Below are 21,447 nucleotides of genomic sequence, written 5' to 3' on the forward strand. Positions count from 1 at the left end.
CTTTGCAACCCCATGGATTGTAGCCCACCGGGCTCCTCTGTCCATGGGATTTTCCAGGCAGGAATACTGGAGCAGATTGCCATTTCCTTCTTCAGGAGAGCTTCGCGACCCAGAGATTGAGTCTGAGTCTGTTGCATTGGCAGGCGGGTTCTTTACCAGCTGCGCCGCTGGGGAAGCTGTTATTTAGCACAGTACCAGTTAAGAACAGGTACCTTACTGATTGCTTTTCACGAGAAATCTCTTAGCCTTTCTTCCAGTACACATGATTTCATTGATAAGGAAATTAAGATCTTGAGGGTTTAAAGCCACTCAGCTAAAAAATAGAGTTGGAGGGGTTTAATCTGGGTCTCTTGGGCTCTCAAATCTGTGCTGTTTTCATTACATCTGTTTCTCCTTATTTGCGTACACATTTGACCTCTTGCTTTCAGATGAAGGTCATTGGGTAAATGAATAATAGAATCTGCACTGCACTGAGAATGAGTCCCCTGATTGGCTAACTGTAACTGAGACGCATCATCAGTTTGAGTTTGAATTTTATTTTTAAAGCAAGGAGCTGACTGGACGGTTTCTGAGGTCCCTTCCAGCTCTAAACATATGAAACTATAAAAACCATATCTAGTTGCTTTAGCACCTATTTAGTTTTTCATATGCATCAATTATGAATTTAAGAAAAGATTCAGTGTAAAACTGTAAAGAAACTTCTACATTTTTAGGCCTTTGGGCTTGCGGCTCTAGGATGATACATTTACCAAAGGCTTCCTTTGTATTGCAGACAGATTATGAGGGCCAAGCCAAGAAACTCCTGGAACTGATGGAAAACACAGATGTGATCATTGTCGCTGGAGGCGATGGGACTTTGCAAGAGGTATGGCCACTGTTCTGTCTGAAGCCATTTTGCAAATGAGGAAAACAGAAGTGAGATCTTAGCGCGGGGGCATAAAGTGATTATCATTTAAGGAAATGGTTTCTTGGTAATCCATTCTTCCCAGGATTGTTTTCTCTGTGAAGCAAGCATAGCATTACATTTTTCCTTATGGACTTCTATTTCATTGCTTTGTATAAATTCTGAACCCAGCACATAGAAAGGTTTCTGTTGTATCAAATTGAAGGTAGATAAAGTGGAATAAAGCAGGGTACAAAATGGTGCTGGGTGTGAAACGCGTTTTACATTTTGATGACTCTTCTGCAGTAGCCCTGTTTATTATGGAATCGTAGTTTCAATTTTGGGAAGGTTTCTTGTAAAACTTAAATAATGATTCCCTTTTTAAAAGAAGGCATGTGTCCATTCGCACATCATTTCCGTCCTAGGTAATGTTATCTCCTAATGGTACCTTTAGAGGCAGAGGGTTCCGTGCTCACGTGTGTGTGCTGCCTTTGTGCTGCAGTGCCTTTTCCGTATTGCTTCCCTGGGACAGTAAGTACACTGTCCTGGGAATGCTCTGCTTTTCCAGGGCGATAGACTAGCTCCTTCATTACGTATTGGAAGCCCCTGAAGAGCCCCGTGCAGGGGCCCCTCCCCCTCAGTCGCCCCAGCTTGTGTAAACTGCTTCATCCGAACCTCATTTCCCTTGCCTTTTGCCTCTGCCTCTGGTTTGCCTCAGTGTTTGTGGGTCAAGAGCTCCCAGCAGGCAGGGCATTGTCCTGTGTTTAATTTAGCAACCATGTGAGCCTTAGTAAGCTGCTTTTTAAAAGGCTATGCTAATGATCTTCTAATTGTTTTTATGGCTTTTTAATGAAATGTGAAGAAAACAGCACGGCCAACAAAGAGTGAAGTGGGCCTCATCAGAGCCCCATTTAATCCCCAAATTTCAGGGAGGCAGGAGATGGAGAGAAGATTGGCGTCAGCCTTGACTTTACAAAATGTTTTTAAGAAAGATAACCAAATTGTGTATCTAGTATAATCTAGTCATAAAACTATGCCCTGATTAAAAAACAAGAATTGGAGAGAAATGTAACAGAATGTAAACAGCTCACTAATGATGTCTGGTGGGTTAATGAGGAAGTATTCTTTCTTCAGGTATTTTTTACAGTTTTTACAAGACTTGTGCATTATAGTTTAAAAGTGAAAAGTAAATTATGTAAAAATTCAAATTAAAAATGTCTTTTTATAGAGGGAACACAATTCCCCTTGTCTTTGTATTCATCGATAAGAAACTTTTATTGAGAGCAGGCTTCTGAGTGACCCATCTTACCGAACTTAAAACATAATTTTGCTAATATAATGTGGAGGTTTTATAATTATTTTATCTTAGTCTTTATAGTCGTATTGATCCCAGGTGAAGAATAAAACCTAATTTAGCTCTGATCTTATTGGAGAATGGTTTGTGTTTTAAGAACCAATGCATCTTTTTTTTTTTTTTTTTAATTTTTTTTTAAGAACCAATACGTCTTTTGACATAGTTTCTAGGAAGAAAACAGGAACAAGTCTGTGGTCCAAGAAAATTGAATCCAATTATTTTATGATAAAGGAACTACAAGGTGTTTATAATAATTTTTTAAAACATTTTTAGGTTATTACTGGAGTTCTTCGAAGAGCAGATGAGGTGAGCTTTAAAATAAGGGTAATTACATTTTGACTTTTACTTTTCTCCTCTTTCTTTATTCCTCCCATCCTCCCTCCCTCCCTATTTTATGTTTTAAGGTGGGAACAAGTTTTGCTTCCTTGGATTTTAGAAAGTAAAATCTGCCTGTCATAGAACACTTTTATTAACCCGTGGCAAACTTTTGCTGCTTTGGGAATCTAGAATATCCGATGATTTTTTTTTTTAACCTAGAGTTGTTTAAACTATAAAATTTCCCTATAAAATCTTTTTCTCATAGGATTCCTTCATTAATAAACCATGGTATATTCATATGTTGGAAGCCACACAACAGTTAAAATGAATTAACTAGGCTTATAAACATCTACATGGTAAATCTAAAAAATATTCAGTAAAAAAGTCAGGTTGCTAAAGCATGTTATGCATTTCTACAAAGTTTTAAAATTCAGAGAACAAAGATACTGTTGATGGAAGCATCAACTATGTAGTCAAAGGATGATAATGTGGATGGAAAGGAATTGTACCAAGTCGATGATGATGGATGGTTGGTTTCCTTTGGGGAAGAGGAAGAGTGTGAGAAGGGACTTGAACTGCATCTGCATCAATTTCTCTCTTAAAACTCTGCAGCAAATATGGCAAAATGTAATACTTGCCAAATCTGGGTCTTAGTTACATGGGTGTTGTGGGATTATTTTATCCACTTTTCTACAATCATTTAAAGTGTTTTAAATAAGAAGTACAGCAAGAAAAAGTAACCGCAGTGAAGAAGATCCTTCACAGTCCCTTGGTGGTAATAGATTGAGCTCAAAATATTCTTTGGAACCTTACAGTATCTATTAGTATTTGTAGCATTTGATTAAGTCCTCTGGTAGCCTTCTGCTACTTGACCTTGCATATTCTCTTAGCCTTGTTTATACTTGCAATAGTTTACAAGGCTATTTCACCTGTCCTCAGTCACTATACCAGTGTTAGACATTTTAAATTGAATTTTATCTGCAACTTTGTCAAATAGTTTGGCAACGTAGTACAGTCTGTGACAGTCATGCAGTTATGTAATATCCAAGACACTCATTTTCTAAACCAAATTTCTTTCAATCCATTGCTATTAGTAAGTATTCAAGTATTTCTTCCAAATTTGAAGCTTTGTTGTTTTCATGAACTGCATTGTTCTAGAAACTGCTTCCTCAGGATTACCTGATGGCTGGTCTAGGGGTGTGTGATGGAGGACAGGGAGGCAGGGCCAGGGTCACTTACTTTGTTTTATGGACACGTCTGTGCCTCTTTGTTCGATCTCATTTTCTGACCATAGCAATAAAACTTCCCTCTCATTTTCTTCCCCCCAGGCTACCTTCAGTAAGATTCCCATCGGATTCATCCCACTGGGCCAGACCAGTAGTTTGAGCCAGACACTCTTTGCAGAAAGTGGAAACAAAGTCCAGTAGGTTGTCAATGTGGGATGGTAGCATTTGTGGGTGAGAGAGCCTGGGAATGGCAGATCCGCATGTGTGATACAGACTGAAGTGACTTAGCAGCAGCAGCAGCCTGAAACTTCAGATCATTAAGAAGAGGAGATCAGAGTTCAAGCATTCAGTTGATTGCGAAGTTTCTCTGTTGGGTGGTGGGACCCTGGTGATCTAACATTAAGTCCCCAGGTGAGGTGTGGCGATGAATACTGATGGCCTTTTATTTCTTATGAAGTTAGCTTTGCTGATCCAAGCATACTCTTTATGTGCTTTTGTGTTGTAAGATTCTCTGGTGAAGACAGATTCGCAGTGCTCATTTGTTTGTGTTAAGTATGCATGATGACAAATAGCAAATCCCCCGTGGAGACCAAGCCAGCAGCCTTGGCTCCGTTACCTTGATAATATAAGTAGCTAAAACAACCAAATATAGTTACCTCCTTTAGTGAATGCCTAAAGTAGAAGGCAGTACAGAGAAAGTCGACAGAAAGCAGTGCAGCCTTGACATCTAAATTAAATTGCTGTGAGTCTGCCGTTGTCTTCAGGAGTCAGGCAAATTGTTACCATTGCACTTTTCTTTTGAAAGCATTCTGTAAACAAAAATTGAGTCTTTCAAGAAGATGGGAATCTTGAATTCGAGTTGTGACTTTGATTAGAAATAGAGTCTTGGACACGTCATTATCAGGGTCTCACTGTCGGTTGCCTGATCTTTATTTTTTAAACTTTTTGTTTTGTATTAGGATATAGCCGATTAACAATGTTGTTAATAATTTCAGGTGAACAGTGAAGGGACTCAGCCATCCATATACATGTATCCCTTCTCCTCCAAACTACCCCCTGTCCAGGCTGTCACATAACATTGCTCAGAGTTCCCTGTGCTATACAGTAGGTCCTTGTTGATTATCCATTTTAAATGCCTGATCTTTAAGGCTTTGTGACACATTGGAGAGGTCAATAAATAGTGTTTGTTGAATGAATGAATTGAAATATTCTCAAGGCATTTCTGTTTATAACCTTCCAGAATCAATGACAATAACAATATGCAAGTGATTTTCTGTTTTGGATTATTTTTTGTGTTTCTGCTTTGGGATTTTTCTTTTAAAATGTAATGGACATACAATATTATATTAGTTTCAGATGTACAACACAATGATTCAATATGTGTATACCACCACGGTAAGTATAGTTGACATCTGCCACCAGACAATAGTTACAGGATTTTTTCCCTTACAATGAGAGCTTTTAAGATATGCTCTCTTTAAAACTTTCAAACATACAGCACAGTATTAGCATTAGTTGCCATGCTATACCTTCCATCCCCACGACTTACTTATTTTGTAACTTTTGACTCCCTTCACCTGTTTTGCCCACCTCCCACACCCCACCTCTGACAAACGCCAATCTGTTCTGTGTCATTTATGAACTTCTTTTTTTAAGATGCCACCCACAAAAAAGTGAGATTATACAGTATTTGTCTTTCTCTGTCTGACTTGACTTCACTTAGCGTGACACCCTCCAGGCTCATCCATGTTGTTGCAAATGGCATAATTTCATTCTTTTTTATTGTTGAATGCTATGTGTGTGTGCCCAAACATATACATGTATCACGTATTCTTTATCCATTCACCTGTCAGTGGACACTTAGCTTGTTTCCATATCTTAGCTATTGCACATAATGCTGTAACAAATATGGTGCATGTATCTTGCGAGTTAGTGCTTTTGTTTTCTTTGGATAAATAGCTAGAATTGGCATTGCTGAATTATACGGTAGTTCTATTTTTAATTCTTTGAGGAATCTCCATACTGTTTTCCACAGTGGCTGTACCAATTTAACATTCCCACCAACAGTGAACAAGGGTTCCCTTTTCTCCACATCCTCTATAACACTTGTTATTTCTTATCTTTTTTATAGTAGCCGTTCTCACGGGTATGAGGGGATATCTCTGTGTGTTTCAATTTGCTTTTCCCTGAAGTTTCATGCTTCCGGGCCATCTTTTCATGTACCTGTGGCCGTCTGTATGTCTTCTTTGGAAAAATGTCTGCTCTAATCATCTGCTCATTTTTCAAGTGGATTTTTTTTTCCTCTGTTGAGTTGTATGAGATATTTATATGTTTTGGATATTAACCACTTAGCAAATATATGACTTGCAAATATTTCCTCCCATTCATCAGGTTGCCTTTTCATTTTGTTGCTGCTTTCCTTTGCTCTCCAGAAGGTTTTTAGTGTGATGTAGTCCCACACTTTTATTTTTGCTTTTGTTGCTTTTGGTATCAGATTCAGAAATCATCACCAAGTCTTACGGCAAGAAGCTTACCCTCTGTTTTCTCTTAGTTTTATAGTTTCAGGTCTTATTACATTCAGGTCTTTAATTCATTTTGAGTTTATCTTTGTGTGTGGTGTAAGCTAGTGGTGTAACTTCATTCTTTTGCATGTGTGGCTGTCCAGTTCTGCTTAGGGATTTTGAATAGACTGGTTTTATGGATTTATTATTGCTGTTTAATTTTAGGAGTCATCTTATATCTTTTAACAATTCAGTTGTTTTAGATAAAAGCCTTGGCCCATATATCACAGATTAGGCATAAGTGTAGACATGCACTAATATCAGATCTTTATTAAAATGTCCCTCATGCCTCAAGTCTTCATCTAGTGGGGAGTATCCAGCCCTTTGCCAGTTTTCCTGCAGCTGAACATGGCATTTCATTTTGCTGTTTATTTTCCCCCAGTTTAGAATTTCTGAGGGACAATAAATACGACAACCAGTGAGGTAAACGTTTTTGCTTGTCGGAGACAAATCCTGTCTGGTTCGGGTCTTGATCACTTGTGATAGCTGGTCTTTCTGCCTGTCAGTATAGATTATTCAAACTGCTTGCCAGCGTTACCAAATATGTCAGCAGTGCAGAGGCAGACGGCATTCCTGGGAGAATCCCTCACCTATCCAAAGCCAGGGTCTATGATGGGCACCCGCCCTCAAGGCCTTAGATAGCCCTCAGTGTCTTGAGAGCTGATTTTCCCTGTAGTTAAACTAATGTTGCTGCTGCTTCTATTTATAATTTTAAGATTTTTAAAACTTAATTTATAAGCATGCCCCAGGGCTCTTAGGTAATTAAGTCGGTCTGCCCTGGGTTCAGAATTTTGTAGACCCTCTTAACATGGCAGGTGCCTGAGGCTATTTAAAAGAACAAGGCTTTGCTTTTTGCATTGCTGTCAAGATTTGTTGTACCATAATTACTACAGAAGAAAAAGGAATTTTGAATTCAGAATGTTGCAGATAAATAAGCCTAAAAAATAGCTGTTCCATGCTACAGGGCTGCTTTATTTAGAACTTTCAATTATTGCTAGAGGATGACAAATTTAAGGTTGCATGTTAACCATCTTCTGCCAAGCAATTTTGAAAAAAATTAATATGGAAAGGCATTTTTCAGTCAGAACATTTTTTAAAGGTCAGCCTCTCAAAAGCACTTCTTAAACCTCTTAATGTGCTAGGTACCACTCAGAGCAAGCATGGAACTTTAGGATTCTTTCTGATAACTTCCTTTGAAATTAATGTATTCATATCGAATTAATCTGAACTGGTGAACATGCATCTTGCTTTCCCCTAAATTGAATCTCATTTTCTAGACTTCTACCTACTTCCCACATAGCATCTGTCTTGGAGGGGGAAATAGGATAAAGAGAAATTTGAGAAAGTAAATGAGGTTGTTTATTAAGTTTCAGCTTGCTTACTAGGGAACCCAGAATGTCATCCAAGCATTAACGTGTATATTTTGAGGATTTATTATATTTTTCTAAAATAACTTCAACGAATCCTGTCCTTTATTTTATTTTTTCTTTTTTTTGAATGTAATCCCACACCAGAGATACCTAGGTGCTTTTTTTTCTTTTTTAAAATAATCTCATTTATTTACTTTTATTTATGGCTGTGCTGGTCTTTGTTGCTCTGTGGACTTTTCTCTAATTGCAACAAATAGGGGCTACTCTCTAGTTGTGGTCTGTGGGCTTCTCATTGTGGTGGCTTCTCTTGTTGTGCAGCACGGGCTCTAGGGCACACGGGCTTTAGTACTTGCGGCACGTGAGCTCAGTAGTTGCGGCTCCCTGGCTCTAGAGCACAGGCTTGGTATTTGGGGGCGCATGGGCTTAGTTGCTCTGCAGCATTTGGAATCTTCCTGGATCAGGGGATCGAATTCATGCCCCCTCACTGGCAGGCGGATTCATTGCCACTGAGCCAACCAGGGAGGCCCAGTCCTGGCCTTTAGTTATCCTTCAGATTACTAGAGTAAAAAGGTATATGGTTTTTGAAGTGCTTGACTTTGTTACAGTGAATGAAAGATGGTATGTTATTTATTTATCATAATTTCCAATGATAAGAGTTGGACACAATGTAGGCCCTCAATGAGTGTGAAGTAAATAAATGATTTAGTGCTTCGTATAAACTTCCCTTTGCTGAAGCCTTCTTTTTGAGTCTATATCAGAGCCTTCCACTCTGTTTGCATCAGCAATTCTTTTATACTCCCTCATTCTACTTTCTTGGGGGTATTTCGAAGGGATACGTCTTTTTCCTGATTCATCTGTTGGTACTCTGGGTAGGAATGGTTGTGTTAGGGGGGTGAGTGTGTGTATATGTGGGTGTGTGTGTCTTGGGGGGACTGCTGCTTATTCTTCACAACGTGATAATTTCCTTCTTGTTATCTTTTAGACATATTACAGATGCTACACTTGCCATTGTGAAAGGAGAGACAGTTCCACTTGATGTCTTACAGATCAAGGTAAGGAGGTCTTTTCATCAGAGTTTGAAAAAATTACAAGCTAATACATATTTTAAAAAATGTAATAGTTCAAATAATGTTAGAATGAAACCAATTCCTCTTCTTACCCTTTCCTATCTGAAGTATAACTCCACAGAGAAAATAATTTTACCTGGTTATTGTAGCTCTTACCACTAATGAGTATAACTATGATGATACTTTTTAAAATTGTAGTTTAAAAACCCCCATAAAACTTGAAATTTGCATCATAATCATTTTTCTGTGAAATTCAGTGTAGGAGGCATCCCAGGTGGCATAGTGGTAAAAAACCTGCCTGCCAATCCAGGAAACCCGGGTTCAATCTCTGTGTTGGCAAGATCCCCTGGAGAAGGAAATGGCAACCCACTCCAGTATTCTCGCCTGCAAAATTTCATGGACAGAGAAGCCTGGTGGGCTGCGGTCCACGGGATCACAAAGAGTCAGACACGGTAGAGCAACTGAGCATGCACACACCATTCAGTTTAAGCATATGATGCCATGTAGTGGTTTATCAGTTTTAGGCCTTATCTCTTGGCCTCTCTTACGTATCAGAAGTCCTCTGTATCAGCTCTCAATATAGTTGTATCATGATTTTTAGTTCTCTGTTGATTATGTTTGACCCACAAGTAATTTTTCTTATCTTACACGGTTGTTTTGAGTACTGAAAGAGCTAATAAAAGCCCTTGGGATGGCACCCGGTTTCATCATGTGTGTAGTGGCTGTCTCTTAATCTCATGTTCTGCCATGGGCAGAACCCTTCTCATGACCTGTCTGTCCTCTGGAGGACCTTCTGTTGGGAATTCGGGTTATTTTGTTTTCTTGTATTCTCAGCTGTCTGAAGAGCTTAAGAAAAATTATGATTCTGTAGATTATCAGGCTTTTTCTCAGCTTTAGGGTGGGAACAATGTTCTCTGTTGCTTCCTATATCTTCTTTTGGGTGGCCTACCATTTTCTTAGCGGTTTGTAGGTGGACTCATGAATTATGCTAGAAATATGTTTGCTGGCTCTGCCCACTGAAGAGGCTTGAGACAGTGACAGCAAACAGCAGTGAGCATACCTGGCGCCCAGATTTTGGTCTCTTAAGTACATTCCCTAATTAAACTTGGCAGCACTCTGTGCAGAGAGGTCTTTCAGTGGCAGGGCAAGAACAAGGCAAAGAACTACTGAAAAACTAATGGGGACAGCACTGAAATGACGTGGGGGCCAGCCTGATGGGATCCTTCATTGTTGTTCAGTCCCTCAGTTGTGTCCGACTCTTTGCAACCCCATGGACTGCAGCACACTAGGCTTCCCGGTCCTTTGCCATCTCCCAGAGCTTGCTCAAACTCACGTCCATTGAGTTGGTGATGCCATCCAACCATTTTGCCCACTGTCGTCCCCTTCTCCTCCTACTTTCAATCTTCATCAGCCATCAGGGTCTTTTCCAATGAGTTGGCTCATCGTATCAGGTGGCCAAAGTATTGGAGCTTCAGCCTCAGTCCTTCCAATGAATATTTAGGAATGATTTCCTTTAGGACTGACCGGTTTGATCTCCTTGCAGTTCAAGGGTCTTGAGAGTTCAAGACTCTCAAGAGTCTTCTCCAACACCACAGTTTAAAAGTGTCAATTCTTCGGTGCTCAGCCTTCATTATGGTCCAAATCTTGCATCCATACATAACTACTGGAAAAATCACAGCTTTGACTGTATGGACCTTTGTCGGCAAAGGTAATATGTAATATCTGTATTACATATTAATAATTGTAATATCTCTGCCTTTTAATATGCTGTCGAGGTTTGTCAAAGTTTTCTTCCAAAGAGCAAGTGTATTTTAATTTCGTGGCTGCAGACACCATCTGCAGTGATTTTTGAGCCCAAGAAAATAAAGTCTGTTGCTGTTTCCATTGTTTCCCCATCTATTTGCCATGAAGTGATGGGACTGGATGCCATGATCTTTGGTTTTTGAATGTGGAGATTTAAGCCAGCTTTTTCACTCTCTTTCACTTTCATCAAGAGGCTCTTTAGTGCCTCTTTGCTTTCTGCCATAAGGGTGGTGTCATCTGTATATCTGAGGTTATTGATATTTCTCCCAGCAATCTTGATTCCAGCTTGTGCTTCATCCAACCCGGGATTACTCGGCATCTAAGTTAAATAAGCAGGGTGACAGTATACAGCCTTGACATACTCCTTCCTCAATTCAGAACCAGTCTGTTTTTCCATGTTTAGTTCTCATTGTGGCTTCTTGACCTGCATGCAGGATTCCCAGGTAAGATGGTCTGGTATTCCCATCTCTTTAAGAATTTTCCACAGTTTGTAGTGATTCACAGAAAGGCTTTAGCATAGTCAATGAAGCAGAAATAGATGTTTTTATGGAATTCTTTTTGCTTTTTCTGTGATTCAGTGGATGTTGGCAATTTGATCTCTGGTTCTTCTGCGTTTTCTAAATCCAGCTTGAACCTCTCAAAGTTCTTGGTTCATGTACTGTTAAAGCCTAGCTTGGAGAATTTTTAGCACTACTTTGCTAGTGTGTGAGATGAGTGCAGTTGTGTGGTAATTTGAACATTCTTTGGCATTGCCTTTCTTTTGGATTGAAATGAAAACTGACCTTTTCCTGTGGCCACTGATGTGGCCAAATTTGGAAAAGAGCGGTGGCTTTGCTGGCATATTGGGTGCAGTACTTTAACAGCATCATTTTTTAGGATTTGAAATAGCTCAGCTGGAATTCCATTATCTCCACTAGCTTTGTTTGTAGTAATGTTTCCTAAGGCCCAGTTGACTTCTTACTCCAGGGTGTCTGGCTCTAGGTGAGTGATCACACCATCGTGATTATCTGGGTCATGAAGATCTTTTTTGTACAGTCCTCCTGTGTATTCTTGCCACCTCTTCTTAATATCTTCTGCTTCTGTTAGGTCCAGACCATTTCTGTCCTTTACTGTGCCCATCTTTGCATGAAATGTTCCCTTGGTATCTCTAATTTTCTTGAAGAGATCTCTAGTCTTTCCCGTTTTATTGTTTCCCTCTATTTCTTGGCGTTGATCGCTGAGGAAGGCTTTCTTACCGCTCCTTGGCTGTTCTTTGGAACTCTGCACTCAGATGGGTGTGTCTTTCCTTCTTTCCTTTGCCTTTCGTTTCTCTTCTTTTATCAGCTATTTCGATGGTATCCTACTAGCCACTTTTGGAGCAGTTTGAACATCAAAAAGAGTAATGCTAGTGGATTATAATACATTAAATTAAAATGATCAATCCTGATCTACAGTCATATTACAGAAGAATCACCAAATTGTGTAAGTTATGACAGAGTTAGAGAATTACCGTTTGGCAGTCACTAATGAAGTAATTCAAGCAGAGATCATCAGTGGATGCTGCACACATTGAATAGAAGGTTGTTGAGAAACAAATATCCACACAGTCTCAAATTATGCCAAATTACTGTACTTAATCATTACAAAGGGAAAAAACACCTTTATCATAGAGAGATCTAGCATACACCACCTTATCCAAGTGATCAAACAGCATCACCAGTAACGAGACAGATGAACATCGTCTACCTCCTGATATGGTACATTGAGAAGAACACAGCATCACCCACGTAGTGTCTTGCCTAAAACATTAATCTTAATCTAACTGACTCTAATCTTGAGAAGACAATCAAATCTAAGCTGTAGGACATTCTAGAGGCAACCACTGATTTGGCTTCTTCAAAAATATCAGTGTCATGAAATCTTCTTTTAGAAGATTTAATCTTGAGCAGTTAAGGAAAACTAAAGAAATATCATAATTAAGATAGATCTTGGATTAGAAAAATGAAAAAATAGTGTCAGCTATAAAAGATACCAGAGATATTTTAATACGGATGAGATATGGTGCCATGGTGTTAGGGTTATGTCTGTGTACGTCCTTTTTCTTAGGAGACACATGCTGACATTTTTTGAGTGAAATGTCATGAAGTCTGCAGTTTCTTGTACACACACAGATAAAGCTAATATGAGGAAATGTTGGCATGGTGAAGCTGAGTGTGAGGTAAAAATGGTGTTCATTGCACATATAAAAAGTTTTTTGGTTTGACATCTTACCAAAGGTAAAAGTTTGGAGGGAAGAAGCCCCAACAGCTATTGCAGGTTCTTGATCAGAATCTTCTAAAAAGTTTCAATTCCTGGAAATTGAAAAGGAAAAGATACTCTCGCTTGATAGCAGTTCCTTTGTCATCTATATTTCTCCCCATCCGCACCACCACCCCCCTACCCCACCAAATAATCCTGTAAACAAGCAGTGAATCCCTCATACTTGACTCAGATTTGGCCTTAAAAATGTATCAGCTACGTTCAGGTTGTCCTCCAAAGGTTAGGCACCTTTTATATTCGCGCAGGTTTCCAAGTATCTGTGGAAGCGCTGTGTCACAATTCCAAGCTTCAGTCCTAAAACGCATTCTTGTTCTGTAGCGTTCGTTATGTGCTTGTTTACAGTTGGTGGACCTGTGAGCTTGTAGTCTGTTTTCCTTTTATTTTCCTTGTTCTTTATGCAGTGACCTCTGCACTTTCCACCATGACCTTGCTGGTCAGGGTAAAAGTGATTTAAGTTGCAATTGATTCTTTAGCATCTAATAAAGCTTAATTGTTTTCACAAAAGGTACTGAGAGAAATGTTAGGCTAGAAAAGGAAACTGCAGATCAGCATCTATGAAGATATTATTCTAAAATATTGTTGCTATCAAAGGAATGAATCAGGGTAGATCTCTTTATAACTGAGTGAGTTACTGCTTCTCATTTATATGTGAGAAGTTATACATTCTGAAATAATTAGGATTTAACTGGAAATTCGTGACTGTGCTTGCATGTAAATATCTCGTCTCCTTTTTCTTTCAAATATACCAATTCTGTGAATTGATAAAACCAGAGTCAAATTTACCACAGCCACTTTATATTGGTAACACACCCCGGGAAGCAGAAAACTTTAAAATCAATTCCCAGAAAACAAAGTACAGTAGCCCCTACTGTGGTTTCTGAGGCACCCAGCTAGGCTGAATTTGTCTTTTTTCTTTTTTCTTTATTTCTGGAAATTGCCTTCAAAATATGCTGGAAAGCATTATAGATGAAGCCTGATACCAGATTCCTCTTTTAAAAAACAAACTGAAACACAGTTAAACATATAATGGAAGATTCTCAAAGATTAAAAAAATGGCCCTTAGAAGCTCTAATAGTGCTTTATATTTTCATTGTAGAGTGTGAGTTCGCATCTCCTTAGGTCCTCTAACTCAGAGAGGCAAGGTGTGTATTAGTGTCTCCATGGGACAGATTAAGAAATAAAGGGTTATCTAATCATAGACTAGCTGTGCTGGAGACAAAAGGAGGATTCTCTGTCTTATGGGCCATTGCTTTTTCCTTCAGTGCTTTGTCCAGGGTGGGGTCACTGTTTTCCCGTCCCACATAGATATTGACAGTGCCTTGAACTTGACTTTAAAGTAACTACTGGAAAGATTTATGGAATTCTTTCTGGTTCTTTATTTTTGGCCTTTTGGTTTGACTCAGACTCTGCCAACCCAGAACCAAATGAGGAGGGTGGGGCAGGGGGTGAGGAGTGAGATGCTCCCTACCCTTCCCCACTGTCATTCCTGGCTCATCACATGGCTTCTTTCTGTGAAAGCCCCAGCTCGGATCCTTCTCATATGATGATGCTTAGGGCTGCTTTAGAGCTCCTTCTACCCTGGGCTTCCCTGATAGCTCAGTTGGTAAGAAAAGAATCCACCTGCAGTGCAGGAGACCCTCGGTTTGATCCCTGGGTCAGGAAGAGCTGCTGGAGAAGGGATAGCCTACCCACTCCAATATTCTTGGGCGTCTCTTGTGGTTCAGCTGGTAAAGAATCCACCTGCAATGCGGGAGACCTAGGTTTGATCCCTGGGTTGTGGGAAGATGCCCTGGAGAAGGAGACCCTGGGTCCGATCCCTGGGCTGGGAAATATTCTGGCCAGGAGAATTCCGTGGACTGTATAGTCGGACACAGCTGAGCCACTTTAATTTTCTTTGCCTTGCTTCTTTTTCTTCATCTAAAATCCTTAAGATTCCTAGATCAGGCAGGTGTCTGGTTGACCAGGATTGTTTTCTTTTCACTATTCTGTTCCAGCCAGCTCGCCCAGTTAGTTACTTTCCTCTGCAGAGCACAAGGCCATTCTGTGCACGGAGTCGCTCTGTCTAGGGGAGCCTCTGACTTGGTGCAGCCTGTCTCCTCTGCTGCCAAGATCTGGCTCTGCACCATCTTTCTGTATCCATTCTTGTTTATGACCTCTCCATTTCATAACCTATCAGCCAGACCTTCACTGCTGAGAAGGCAATGGCACCCCACTCCAGTACTTTGGCCTGGAAAATCCCATGGATGGAGGAGCCTGGTGGGCTATAGTCCATGGGGTTGCTAAGAGTCAGACACGACTGAGTGACTTCACTCTGACTTTTCACTTTCATGCATTGGAGAAGAAAATGGCAACCCATTGCAGTGTTCTTGCCTGGAGAATCCCAGGGACAGGGGAACCTGGTGGGCTGCCGTCTATGGGGTCGCAGAGAGTCGGACACGACTAAAGCGACTTAACAGCAGCAGGCCTTCACTGACCTAAAATACAGTGATGCTTTGTCTGTTGGCTTCCACTCCATCCGTTTGACCTTGCTTGTTTTTGCTGGACTCCTATGTTCTCTAACTGGGACCAGTCTCTTCGCTACTGAGCCTGAGACCTCTTCTCATCCTGAAGGCTCTGTACCCATATGCTTCTCTAGACTCTTCACACTCCTTTCCTATTGTCCAGAGCCCTTTATACCACTGAGGTGCTAGAACAGCACCTCAGGTCTGTGGAACCTTAAGGTTACAAGGCTTTTCAGTTAGTCTTAACAGGATAGTCCCCAAATTCTTCCCCCTACATGAAGAAAGGGAAAGTGGTTTTAGAGCACCATTCAGGAAATCTTGAGTACTTATCTCAGAACTTCTTGCCTCTGCTACATGCTTTAGAATAGCATTTCCCCAAGGAATCTATTATGCAGGATGTCTTTCCAGAGAGGGCTGCACAAACGATTCAGGAAAACAGTATATTGTATTTCTCCTCTTGGAAATCTATAATGTACATTAACGTATGAAAGACTCTAAGAAGAACTGCAGTCAACGTAACTTGTTTGAAGCCAAATACGTTTGCTATTTCCCAGCCTATTTCAACATGGAATCTTCTGACATCAAAATCATCATCGTCAGATGTAACACTTAAGATCTTAAAAGACGTTTGGGAAATGTTCCCATGGATACAGCGTACTGTTCACGTAGTGTTGTTTCTCTCCCTTAGGCTAGAACACTCTTTCTCCTCTAGTTTCTTTCCTTTCTCTCTCCTCTTCTCTCCAACCTCCCTAATCCAGGTTCTTTTTTTATTTTATTTTTATTCCTTTTAGGAGAAGGACTGGTGAAATCACTGTGGTATGCACTTATTGTATTGTAATCTAGTATTCTTCCTCAGCTGAGGGACCTGGTTTGTTTCTCTCTTTTTAATTAGCATGCATCTTCCCTAGTCCCAATACTGTATGATTCAGCCTTGTTCATTCTCTTTCAATCCTATATAGTGCTTAGGTCACTGTTGAGAACCTCCTAGGTATATCTGCAAAAATTATAATGAATAGATAAAATAAACCAGGATTCATATAAATATAGATGTATTACAGATATACACATGTATATATGCTGAATCAAAAAATAGTTACATTGCATTAAAAAAAAGTTCCCACCCACTACTTCCTGCCTGTGTGAACCACCAGTCTGTTTTCTGTATCATCTATGAGCTTGTTATTTTGTTAGGTTTTTTTTTTTTTTTAATGATTCCACATGTAAGAGAGATCATACAATACTTTTCTTCCTCTGACTTACTGCATTTAGCCTAATGCTCTCAAGGTCCATCCATGTTATCCCAGATGGCAAGATTTCATCCCTTATTTTATGACTGAATAATAAATAACGAGCATGTCTGCATGTGTGTGTGTACACGTGTGTGTGTGCGTGTGTGCATGTGCCACAGTGTATCCATTCATCCGTCAGTGGACACTTCAGTTGTTTGTGTACCTTGGCTATTGTTAATGCTGCTGCCGTGAGCATGGGGTGTGTATATCTTTTGAGTTAGTGTTGTGCTTTTGGATAAATACCTAGAAGTGGATTTGCTTGGTCACATGATAATTCTATTTTTAATTCTTTGAGGATCTTCCCTACTGTTTTCCATAAAGTGAAAGTGAAGTCGCTCAGTCGTGTCCGACTCTTTGCAACCCCATGGACTGTAGCCTACCAGGCTCCTCCGTCCATGGAATTTTCCAGGCAAGAGTACTGGAGTGGGTCGCCATTTCCTTCTCCAGGGGATCTTCCCAACCTAGGGATTGAACCCGAGTCTTGTGCACTACAGGCAGACGCTTTACTGTCTGAGCCACCAGGGAAAGGGCTTCACTGTTTTCCATAGTGGATGCACAAATTTACATTCCCATCAGCATTCACAAAGGTTCCCTTTCCTTCGCATTCTTAACAGCATTTGTTTTCCTATCTTTTTGATAATAGCCTTTCCAGTAGGTGTGAGGTGTTATCTCACTGTGTGTGATTTGCCTTTTCTGATTAATGTTGCTGGGCGTCCTATTGGCCATCGGTATGTCTGTTCCTATGCTTTGCCCATTTTTCAATTGGATTGCTTCTTTTTTCCTATTGAGTTGTATGAGTCCTTTATGTATTTTGGATATTAACCCCTTATCAGATATGTGATTTACGAACATTTTCTCTCGATCATTTGGTTACCTTTTCATTTTGTTGATGATTTCCTTTGCTCTACAGATGCTTTTTAGTATGATGTAGGAATGGCACCCCACTCCAGTACTCTTGCCTGGAAAATCCCATGGATGGAGGAGCCTGGTGGGCTACATTCCATGGGGTCGCTAAGAGTCAGACACGACTAAGTGACTTCCCTTCCACTTTTCCCTTTCATGCGTTGGAGAAGGAAATGGCAACCCACTCCAGTGTTCTTGCCTGGAGAATCCCAGGGACGGGGGAGCCTGGTGGGCTGCCGTCTATGGGGTTGCACAGAGTCGGACACGACTGAAGCGACTCAGCAGCAGCAGCAGTAGCCCCACTTATTTATTTTTGCTTTTGTTGCTTTTGCTTTTGTTGTCAGATTCAGAAATCATTGCCAAGATTTATGTCAAGAAGCTTACCCTCTACATTTTCTTACAGGAATTTATTGTTTCAGGTCTTTTATTTCAGGTCTTTAATCCATTTTGAATTAATCTTTGTGTATGGTATAAGCTAATGGTCCAGTCTCATTCTTTTGCATATGACTGCCAGTTTCCCTAGCATCATTTATTGAAGACATTGTCCTTTCCTCATTGTATATTTTTGGCTCCTTTGTCTCAAGTTAATTGACTATATATTTGTGGGCTTATTTCTGGGCTTTTAAAATCTGTTCTACTGATTTTTGCGTCTGGTTTTATGCAAATGCCATGCAGTTTTAATCATTACAGTTTTGTAATGTAGGTTGAAACTGGGAATTATAATGCCTTCAGCTTTGTTCTTCTTTCTCAGGATTGCTTTGGCTATTTGCATTTGTGTCTGTGTGTGTGTGTGTGTGTGGTTCCATGAAAATTTTAGGATTATTCTGTTTCTTTGAAAATGTCATTGGAATTTTGATAGGGATTACATTGAATCTCTAGACTGCTTTGGGTAGTATGGACATTTGAACATCAGTAATTTTTTCAGTCCAGGATCACAGAGTCTCTTCTCATTTGTTTGTGTCACTCTCAGCGTCTTTCATTAATGCCACGTAGTTTTCAAATTTCACCTCCTTGGTTAAATCTATTCCTGGATACTGTATTCTTTTTCATGCAGTTGTAAATAGGATTGTTTTCTTTATTTCTCTTTCTGATGTTTTGTTATTAGCGCATAGAAATGTTACAGGTTTTTGTGTATTGATTTTGTATCCTGCAACTATACTGAATATCTTTATTACTTCTCTCATGTCATATGTAAATAGTGATAGTTTTTCTTCTTCCTTTCCAATTTGATGTCTTTATTTCTTGTTCTTGCCTAATTGCTCTGGCTAAGACTTCCAGTACTATGTCAAATAAAAGTGATGAGGGTAGACATCCTTGTCTTTGCTGTTCAAGATCTTAGACAAAAGGGTTTCAGTTTTTTGCTGTTGAATAGGATGTTAGCTGTGGTCTTGTCCTATATGGCCTCTATTATGTTGAAGTGTGTTCCCTTTATACCCACTTTATTTTTTTTTTTAATCATAAATCATTGTTGAATTTTATCCCATACTTAAGTGTGTTCCCCTTATAGCCACTTTATTGAGAGGTTTGTTTTCTTTTTTCATAAATTAGTGTTGAATTTTATCACATACTTTTTCTGCATCTAGTGAAGTGAACATATGATTTTCACCCTTCTTTGTGTTAATGTGTCAAATCACATTGACTGATTTGAAGATGTTGAGCCATCCTTGCATCCATGGAATAAATCTTACTTCATTATGGTGTCTGATCCCTTTAATGTATGGTTGAATTTGGTTTGCCAATATTTTGTTTAGGGTTTTTGCATCTATATTTGTCAGGAATATTGGCTTTTCATTTCGTGTTTTGTCCTTGTCTGATTTTGGTATCAGGGCAGTGCTGGCCTCATAAGGTCAGTTTGGAGGAAATCCCTCCTGTTTTTGGGGGAGAGTATGAGAAGGATTCGTGTTAATTCTCCTTTGAGTATTTGATGAAATTTACCAGTGAAACTGTCTGGTCCTGGATGTTTGTTTGGTGAGAGGTTTCTACTGATTCAGCCTTCTAACTAGTCATCAGGCTGTTCAGATTTTACCTTATTCTTTAAAATGCATGGCTTGTCTTAGAACTTACGTCGTGTTTCCCTGACCATCTGTCTGCTCTGTCCCCTCACTCACCATGCAGTTGCCCCCACCCTGTGCTTTCATAACACTCAGTACATACCTCTCTTCTTTGGACCTACTGCGTGTTCTTACTGTCTGTGTCTGTCTATCCCCCCATTATACCTTGAGCTTTTTGAGGACAGACATTTTTTATTGCTAGTTCCTAATATATACTGTAAATATCCTTAATGATTCATGGAAAAAATGATTAAATGAATGATTAATAGAGTGAGAAAGACTCAGGCCCTGCTATCTTCCACAGTATGCACTTGGCACCCAGGAGACTAATACATCCTTGCCTTGCCTGTCATGACCTAATCTTACCATCACCTCTTTGCTCTACTATTTCTCTCTTCCTCTACTGTTTCTTCTCTTGTTCAAGCAGGTACAGAGAGCAGAAAAGCAAATCTGCTTCAGTGGATAGACAACCAAGGAGTGAGAGGCCAGTGTCTTTTCCTTGTAGATTGGCCCTATTTGTGTATGGTTCTCCTAGAAGACCCTCGCTTGTTTCAGCATAGTGGGAACAGGAGTGAAAATGGACAGACGTCCTCTCCTAAGAAGATTTAGACACTTTCTCTCGGCCAGCAACTTAGAGTGCCAGGAGTCTCCTCCAGTTCCTAATCTTCTTCTTATGCTGGTTCTGATGATGGCACAGTGGAAACTGACCTGGTTCTGTGCATGGTTAGCAAATTCTGTGGAGTTGTGTCTAGCAGTTGGCAGCTCTCTTTAGAATGTGGGGGTGCCTTTGGGCTTTTGCTGCAATTCTGAGCTATAGGGAATGTCCCTTTCAAAGTTCAGATGTGTATATTTTCATCTAGAAAAAAGTCCAGCATGGAGTATAAACTCTTAGAGACAGTGGCATTGTTAATGTTTATTTTCTATAATAGGTATTGCTAAACTCACTGATTTATTAGACTTTGGTGATTATAATATGAAGTATTTGGCCATAACGCACTGAATTAAACCTGAATCACTTTGCGTCCTGATTTGTTATGACAAATACCTGGCTGTATCTTCGGAGACTCAGGTGAAACATTCTGGAGTACATACCAGAACTCTGATGATCTTGCTTTACAACTCTTGGCCCTCCATAGAGAACACAGATTTAAATTACCTCAGACAAGTACAAGTGAGAGAAGATCTGGCTGACCCGACTAATTGGTCCAAGAATCAGCATAGTGATTACAGTCTGAAGTATGATACCATGTTTTCTTGCCAGCAGATTCATGAGGCCTAATACATGAATGTTGGTTTCATTTTATTTCATTACTTTTACTGAGCACTCAAAAGAGTTCATTTCTTAAATTTGGAACATCCCTTTTCGAATTTTGTTTTGATGAAACATAGGCCGTGAACGTTTGCTGGCTACTTGCCTGTAGAGAGTTCCAGGTTATTGTCATTAATTTAAGTGAAATGTATTTAATTTCCAGGGTGAAAAGGAACAGCCTGTGTTTGCACTCACCGGCCTTCGATGGGGATCCTTCCGAGATGCTGGCGTCTCAGTTAGCAGGTAGAAGGGCGCTGGGTTAACCAGTGGTGGTTTTTAAACACCTTCTTACTCCGTTCCTGTCTTTGAGGTTTCAGTATACAGTGATCTCGGAATACATGGGGTGGGCCCCATGGTTGAATTATGTATGAATAACAGAAGTGAAGTTTATATTCTGTGTGCAGAGAGGCTGGGGGAAGTCCCAGTTTCCTCCACGCTGGCTGAGTGGTAGCTCAGGATGAGCAGTGTCCACCTCTCTTTCTAGACATCATATGTGACCGGGGAGAGGGAGGCT

General features: G+C 40.0%; 1 protein-coding gene across 9 annotated transcripts in view; it reads left to right on the forward strand.

Annotated features, from left to right (window-relative positions):
- Nucleotides 1-21,447, forward strand: part of AGK (acylglycerol kinase) — a 109,907-nt gene that overhangs the window by 50,580 nt on the left and 37,880 nt on the right. For all 9 annotated transcript variants that reach the window (XR_011256775.1, XR_011256774.1, XM_069588579.1 and 6 more), the window contains exons 6-10: nt 773-865; nt 2,511-2,543; nt 3,884-3,978; nt 8,695-8,764; nt 21,097-21,176. Coding sequence is in view for 7 of the 9 variants with exons in the window: in XM_069588579.1 (XP_069444680.1) it covers nt 773-865; nt 2,511-2,543; nt 3,884-3,978; nt 8,695-8,764; nt 21,097-21,176 (371 nt within the window). In the remaining 2 variants the exon portion in view is untranslated. The remainder of the gene's footprint in view (nt 1-772; nt 866-2,510; nt 2,544-3,883; nt 3,979-8,694; nt 8,765-21,096; nt 21,177-21,447) is intronic.

This window comes from Ovis canadensis, chromosome 4 (assembly GCF_042477335.2).
Source record: "Ovis canadensis isolate MfBH-ARS-UI-01 breed Bighorn chromosome 4, ARS-UI_OviCan_v2, whole genome shotgun sequence".
In the NCBI taxonomy this organism is placed as follows: Eukaryota; Metazoa; Chordata; class Mammalia; order Artiodactyla; family Bovidae; genus Ovis; species Ovis canadensis.